The 7330-nt window shown below is 36.5% G+C and overlaps 1 protein-coding gene across 1 annotated transcript; it reads left to right on the forward strand.

Moving 5' to 3' along the window:
- Positions 1-1539: 1539 nt before the first annotated feature.
- LOC122645661 (myb family transcription factor MOF1) lies at positions 1540-5300 on the forward strand. Its single transcript, XM_043838979.1, has 6 exons — positions 1540-1721; positions 1828-1904; positions 2022-2058; positions 2566-2716; positions 2891-3122; positions 4935-5300. The coding sequence occupies exons 1-6, from the start codon at positions 1595-1597 to the stop codon at positions 5259-5261; spliced, it is 951 nt and encodes a 316-aa protein (XP_043694914.1). The 5' UTR covers positions 1540-1594; the 3' UTR covers positions 5262-5300.
- Positions 5301-7330: the final 2030 nt, after the last annotated feature.

The following is a 7330-nucleotide window of genomic DNA, read 5'->3' on the forward strand; positions in this document are numbered from 1 at the left end:
TCTAATGTTTGAAAAACTTTTGGTGAATTATAACCCTAACAAATAAGAGATTTTTTATGTTGAAAATATAAAAATTTGATCCGAACACTTAAGATAGGACCCATACCAACATGATTTTAGTGTACGGTATTGGTCTGGATCAACTGAATTGGACAAAATTACCTCTGAATTTTCTTTAAAAATGAGTTTTTTGATCATTTTAACCCTTGTTCGTACCGTGCTACCAATACGGTATAGGCACGGTATCAATATCGGTGACTAGCTAAGCCAATACGTATCGCCCATCCGATACTTAGAACCATGCATACCAAATAAAAACCGGGTCAAAATCAAATAATAAACCGACTAAGGAACCAAATAATTTAAAAACAAACTGAAACCAAACTGAGTCGGTTTGATTCTAGTTTGGAAAATAGGCTCTTGAACCGAACCAAAAACCGAAATGAAATCGATTGGCACCCTTACATACCCTACAGGCTACAGCTACACCTCCACAGCTAGAGAGCGAAAGGAGAGGGTTAGTGAGAGAAAAGAAGGGTTTGATTAAAATTAATTTTTAAAGAAGACCCTCTTGCGTTAGTAGTCTTTTCAGTTTTTTTCTTTCTATAAGTCGGCACCGTCTAACTTCCAGCCCCTTCTCACGCATATTAAAACGTGATTGATGGAAAGCGAACTCTTTACTAATACCACCCTATAATTCGTCAAATTTACCAATAAAACCCGAATCTTGCCCCCCCCCCCCATTGTGCCTGAAATTTCAAGAATTCAAAGGGTATTTTAATCTTCTTTTATATCTAATCCAGTTCCCATCGTTGACTTCTTATCAATAAAATTCATGACAAGAGTTCTATGGATCTTGACTCTTGACTGATTCAAATACGCAAACACAAAAACAGAGAACATGAGACAGAGGGAGAGAAATAGAGACGCGTTTGGCCGTCTGGTTAGGTTGGTAGGTTAATTAATTCTTTTCTGAGATTAATGGGAAAATTAAAACAAAATCATGGGTTCAGAGATTCTATATATTATTACTAGTTAATATACGGCCGTATCTTTTATTTATTTTTGAAAAGTTTCTTTAAAAAAAATAATGTTGAAAAAAAAGAAGGAGAATTAATTTCATGGGCTTTTTATGATCATGACGACGTTGGCTGTGTGTGTATGAGAGAGAGAGAGAGAGAGAGAGAGAGAGAGAGAGAGAGTGAAGAAGGGTCAAAGCTTATATGTAATGATTTCGTAGGGATCAGAAGCTCGTGATGAGAATTTTTTTCTTTGCAGGGCTCCTCAACTGTAGCTGTTTAGGCTGAGAGCTATAAGGAATTTACAGACCATCCTTCTCCGTCAGTCCTTCTTTAGTTCCTTCTCTCTCTCTCTCAACAAGATAGAGAAAAAAATAGTAGGAGAGGGTTGTGAAATGGTTTTAAAAGCTTGGATCTTGAGTTGGAAGGTAATACCTCATTAAGAGTTGGAAGAAGAAAAAGAAGAAGACCCAGAAGCTTGAAAAATAGGTTTTGGGTTTCTATATAGAGGAAAGAAGAAACTGGGTTTGTTTGGATATTGAATTTAAACTTTGAGGTTTTGTGTTTTAAGGAAAATGGGGAGTTGTGGAAGGAATGGAGCAGTAAGGCAGTATATCAGGTCTAAGGTTCCTCGTTTGAGGTGGACTCCTGATCTTCATCACTGTTTTGTTCATGCTATTGAAAGGCTTGGAGGGCAAGACAGTAAGTACCAATAAGTTACATCTTCTCTTCCTTTCACTTTTTCTGTTTTTCTGGGTTCCTCTCTCTCTCTCTCTGAGTTTTTGAATTTTTAATGTCTTCTTTGTAGAGGCAACCCCAAAGTTGGTTCTTCAGCTGATGGATGTTAGGGGACTTACAATATCACATGTTAAGAGCCATCTCCAGGTGCATTTCTATGGTGTTTGTTTCAGATTATTATAATTTTTTTTTCTTCTTCTGGTGAAATGATGTTGTCCTTTTTGTTTTTTGGAATTGATTTGGGCTTTTGATGCTTTCAATCAGATGTATAGAAGCATGAAGAATGACCTGAGCAGACAAGGTATATGCTGGATTTTATATTATAAGTGAAAGATAAGATTCCCCCTCCCCCCCCCCCCCTCTCTTCTCATCCACAGTAGAGAGCTCTTCTTCTTGTTTTCTATTATTTTTTGTAAAAGTCACTATTTTGTGTTTTTCAGTTACTCACTTTCCTATTTTAATTTCCACTATTAGTTCTTATCTAAGTTCAGAGATAAGTTATTAAACAAACAACTTTGTTGTTCATTTTTGGAAATAGCTACCTACTTGCTTTCCATCCATCATTTACTCTCTTTATTTCTAATAAAGCTGAAGCTTAGTTCAAATGGAATGGTGTAGAGCAGAACTATACCCAATTCTTTTTAGTTTTTACTACTTGTACTAGGGTTGCTTCTAAAACTCACCAACCCCACCTCCATATTCATTGATTTTTGTGAATTGGTTCTCATCAAAGTCTGTCAAAAAAAGTTGGGTCCATTTGCCCTTTTCACATTGATAAACCTAACTCTCCATTCTTAATGTGAAACAGATATGCATTCAACACTACAAAGGAAACATTCTTTTGATGATCATCATGGGTTTGTTGATGAGAAGAATGATTTGGGTTTCTTTCCATCTTCTAAACTTGTGAAGAAGGATTCTGATTCTCAGTTCATCAACATTCCTCTCCCTTCAAAAAGGTTAGCTTAGCTTTACAGTTTTTTTAACTTTGAAGAAAAAAGCCAAAAAAAGAAAAAGAAAAAGAAAAAGGAAAAAGGAAAAAGTGGGAACAAAACCCACAAAGAAACAAACAGGATTTACTCTTTTCTGCTTCATTTTTTGTGTTTTTTTTTTTTTCTTGCAAATCTCATCAGGGCTGGAATAGAGACCAACAAGCAGCAATGCACTCAAAGAATATGTGATATGGTCACCTCCCCGTACTATTTTCATGATTATCTGCAAAATATGGCTGAGAATGGTGGAATAAAGGAGAGTTTCAGATGGCAGCAACAGGGTGAGGCTTCTTCTTCGGCCTTCTCAATGCCACATCACCTTTACAACCTTAATGCCTTAGGATACGCAATCGAAGAATCTGAGTTCTTCAAGGTACAATCACACTTAAACTCTTATCTTTCTCTGAGTTTGTCTTTGGTGTTTTGCCTTTTTGGTCTTCTTATTCTCCCCTACTTTCATGATCTTTTGGCTATCTTCTTTTTGTTTTGGAGTGAGTTTTCTTGGTTTTGTTGATGGCTTTATGGAAGTTTGCATGAGCAATGAGACTATCTCAGACCAAGACCTTCTCTCTCCCCTTCAAAATTTTATATGGAGAAAGGGAAGGTGTGTGTGTGTTATACCAACTTTACCCCTAATGTATGCTAGCGTACCCGGTGCACGGGGTTCCCCCAACTGTGCTGCATCTGGGAAGGGTCATAATGTCTGCACCGGGTCTGCAATGGAGCAACCTTACCGTTTTATGAGGTCCGACTATAAAAATCGGACCTTATTTAAATTTATAAAACAAATGAAATTTACAGAAACCAAGAACGTTTATTTCTTTAAGTTTTTGAAATAATCAAGGAAAAGATTCTGTTTTATGATTTTATCCAGAATTAAGGAGTAAGGACCTGTTTCACTGTTAAAACTTCTCTTCAGATTTGGAATCTGTCCTTGGATTACAAAAGATCACCTTGGGTTGAACATTTTGCCAAAAAAATGTCTGTCCACTTTAATATGGGGGAAAGTAGAGGAACAGCCATCTTAAAATGTGTTTCAATGATTCAGATTTGGAATATTCCTGCCAACTTTTTGTTCTTATTTTCTACTTACATATGGTAATGTCTGTACAATGTTCAAGAGAATTGTAGGGAAATGTTATCTTAACACAGTTATACCTATTTGGTTTTTTTAGGTTCTAGGCAATATTCTGTTGCCAAAATTTCTTTCCACTGGAATGGAATCTTGTACTGAAACTCTAAAACATTAGGGTTGCTTGGAAATGACCATTTCTTAATGGGTCTAGGTTGTAGCATGTTTGTATTGAGAGAAACTTCCAATTATGTACTCCTATTATAGTATACCTTTTGTCTTCTTTTTCTCATTACAGAACCCATCTAATCAAAAATATAAAATGCTTGTCTACTTAACCTCTTTGAGCTCCATCTCTTAGTTCTTCAGCTATAGAGCTAGTCTGGTACAGTTGGTGGTCCTGAAGGGGACTCTTGTGCCACTGCCATCTCTCTCTCTTATCTCTCTGTGTCAGAGACACTTGAGGATTATTCTTACAATAGAATGCTTTAATATCTTACCCTTAGATTGTATAATGCAACAGTACTACTACTGTAATTAACCCAAAAAGTAGAAGGGGAAATTTCCTAAATCTACTAGATAAGAAAATTAATTACAAAACAAGTAGGTTTGGCTTTGTTTTACAATTAATTTGTCTTTCAAACCCACTTGTTTTGTAATTCTTTTTCTTATCTCGTAGATCTATGAAAGTATCCCTGAAGTAAAAAAAATGGTACTATGTTGGATGGTTAAAGGATATGGATGGAAATGTACTAGTCCTTCCGCAATCCTTCCGATCTCTCATTGGATGTGGATGTGAGTAGTCCGATGTGAAGACTTATAAGGACCTGGACACCGTCTCCTTAACAATTAACATTTAAAGATGAGTTCTACTCGAGTCCCGACACAAACATGATCAGAAAATGGTTCTATAAATGTTGGGTTGGTCCTTGTTGGTATTTTCAGTGTGGTTGAGAACTGAGAACCTGACCCAAATTCAACTGATACAATGGGCTGGCTCTATCAGATTGTGGCTAATGTTATTTAGATTCTTGATGATCCATTACTTGTTAATAACTTTTTAATGTCTAACTTAAGAGCTCATCTTCCTTCATGTATGTTCTTCTTTGGTAGGCTGCAAGGGCAGATGATCAAGAACAACAACAGATGTCATTCACAAGGAAGAGAAAAATGGAGAATATAGAGAACAGTTTTCAGTCTCTTTTGTCTCAATCTAGTGATAGAGATCATTCCACAGAGGAAGAGGCTGGTGATTGTACCCTTTCACTATCACTCTCATTGCGTCCATTGACCCAAGCAAGTAATACTTCATCTGCAAGTGAAATCAGTGAAACAATCTCATCATCATCGAAGGTTAATGTTAAGGAGTGTTCAAGGGAGCCTCAGATTAATTTGGATCTCTCCATCTCCCCTTGTGGCAGTCAATGTTGGACAGTGTAAATCTCTTTAGTTGCCATGAAAGTTTATTCTTTTTCTTTCTTTTTTTTTCTTTTTTTTTTTTTTTGTTATTAGTTTTTGTTTTATTGTTATATTAGATTCAGATCCCTTGTTCCTTGATCTACTTTTTGGGGATGAGAATGTCTTATGTTACATCAAGGTCCATTCATATATATTGGATGATTATGGAGAGATTAAGAATAACTAAATGTTATGGGTGTCAATGTAAAATGATGGAGATGGCACAATAGGATAAAGTAAATCACTTTGTGTGAATAGAAAAATCATTCCATTACAGACTATGAATAGTTGAATATATACAGATGATGAATCTATACATAGTAAGAAGAATTAGAAAGAAAGAATACAAGGAAAGCAAATATTATGAGAGTATTGTTATAGCTAATTACAATCTTACTGTTAACACTCCTCTCAATTTCAAGATGGTGGACGAGAGACCATTTGAAGTTTGGATATAAGAATTTGAAGATGCACAGGGGTGTGAGTTTTGGAAAGAAATCAATGAGTTGATATTCAAAGGAGATGTGTAGCCGAAGAAGTGTTCCTCAACAAAAATGATGACGAACAAAGTGATTGTCAATTTCGATATGTTTTGTTGACAAAGAAAAGTAGAGTTGGAGCAATTGAAGAGACACCCATGTCATAAAGAAATCTTCGTAATCAGATAAAATTCATATAAATTCATATGGAGTATCAACAATGGTGTGATACTCACGTTCATTACTTAGAGTGAAACACAACAGATTGCTTTTTGCTACGCATGAGATGAAAGAATCTCCCAAAAATATATATAAAAGCATGTAGTAAACTGACGATCCATAACATCACCAGCCCAATTGTCATCAGAATATGTCTGACACTTAAAAGATGAAGAGGCAGGAAGAACTCCTTTAAATAATGTAGTTTTTATATACCCAAAATACAAAGCACAAACAACATAATGGATAGACCAAAGGAGCAACCATAATCTGACTGACAACAGACAACCCAAAGTGATTGTGAGATGGAATAAAATCCCCACCAATTGCGAAAGAGATCGAGGAAAGGGAGATGACTAAGTGCAGCTTCCCCAAAAATTGCAGAGAAGAGGGAAAGGGTGGGGGGGGAAGTCTCAGGAAAAAAGGATAAGAGGTTTACGGAGAAAAAGAAAAGGTGAGAAGGGGTAGGGGGTCACGCGGAAGGGGGAATAGGGGGCGGGGTGGGGGTTGAGGCTCGGATTTGCAAGGACTGGGGTGCACGAGAGAGATGGGGAAACTGGGTAGAAAGAGAACATACGAGGATGGGTGTGGGACCCACCCAGATGGCATCCATCATGAGTGGATCCCGCATGTGGATGCCATCTGGTTGGCTCACACCCATTCTCGTAGGTTCTCATACAAGAATGAGATCCTAGCAAGAAAAGCAAATATTACAAGAATATTGCTACAACTAATACAACACTAGTGTAATTCCTTGGGTTTGAAGTGTTGCTGGATTCAAATGACCATGATATGTCAAAAGGTCGAAATAGGCAACATCCACATTTCAATGTGGCTCAACTAAGAGGACAATCAAGGGGAGCCTCCTTGATAATTAGCTTGGATTGTGATATATAGTCAATTATAAGCTATGTAGTCATAAGCGAAAGCGAAGATCAAGAAATTTGATACAAACTAAAAGATGTTAATGAGGCTTAAAAGATGTGAATTGTCAAGATGAGCTCACATTGACAGGCCATCAAGTAAACCTTACTCTTGTCTAATACATATCTATATATAATGGGCAAAGACTTTCTTGACTGCCCATCAAGATAAAATAATCTTGATGGCCCATCTTTTTCTTGCCACTTGGAGAGCATAGCTCAGAGGGATCCCATCTCATCCCTATGGGATATTATTTTTAAACCATTTTGCTCTAAATTTTTTTTTTTTTGACTTTTCAACTATTTTTTTTTGGAGCTTTGTGTTGCTACATGTTAAAACTTTACTTGAGTTGATATTAAGATGGGGTAAGTGGTCAACAATGTCCAAAAAAAACAAAGTGCCAAATAGGTCACCAAGATGAAGATGTTG

The sequence above is a fragment of the Telopea speciosissima genome, chromosome 11 (assembly GCF_018873765.1).
Source record: "Telopea speciosissima isolate NSW1024214 ecotype Mountain lineage chromosome 11, Tspe_v1, whole genome shotgun sequence".
Classification (NCBI taxonomy): Eukaryota; Viridiplantae; Streptophyta; class Magnoliopsida; order Proteales; family Proteaceae; genus Telopea; species Telopea speciosissima.

What these genes read in the sequence shown, in the direction of transcription:
- LOC122645661 (XM_043838979.1), top strand. Translation starts at nt 1,595, where the DNA reads ATGGGGAGTTGTGGAAGGAATGGAGCAGTAAGGCAGTATATCAGGTCT. An exon ending in AAGGCTTGGAGGGCAAGACA is followed by an intron (nt 1,722 to 1,827) that starts GTAAGTACCAAT and finishes TCTTCTTTGTAG; the next exon opens with AGGCAACCCCAAAGTTGGTT. An exon ending in GAATGACCTGAGCAGACAAG is followed by an intron (nt 2,059 to 2,565) that starts GTATATGCTGGA and finishes AATGTGAAACAG; the next exon opens with ATATGCATTCAACACTACAA.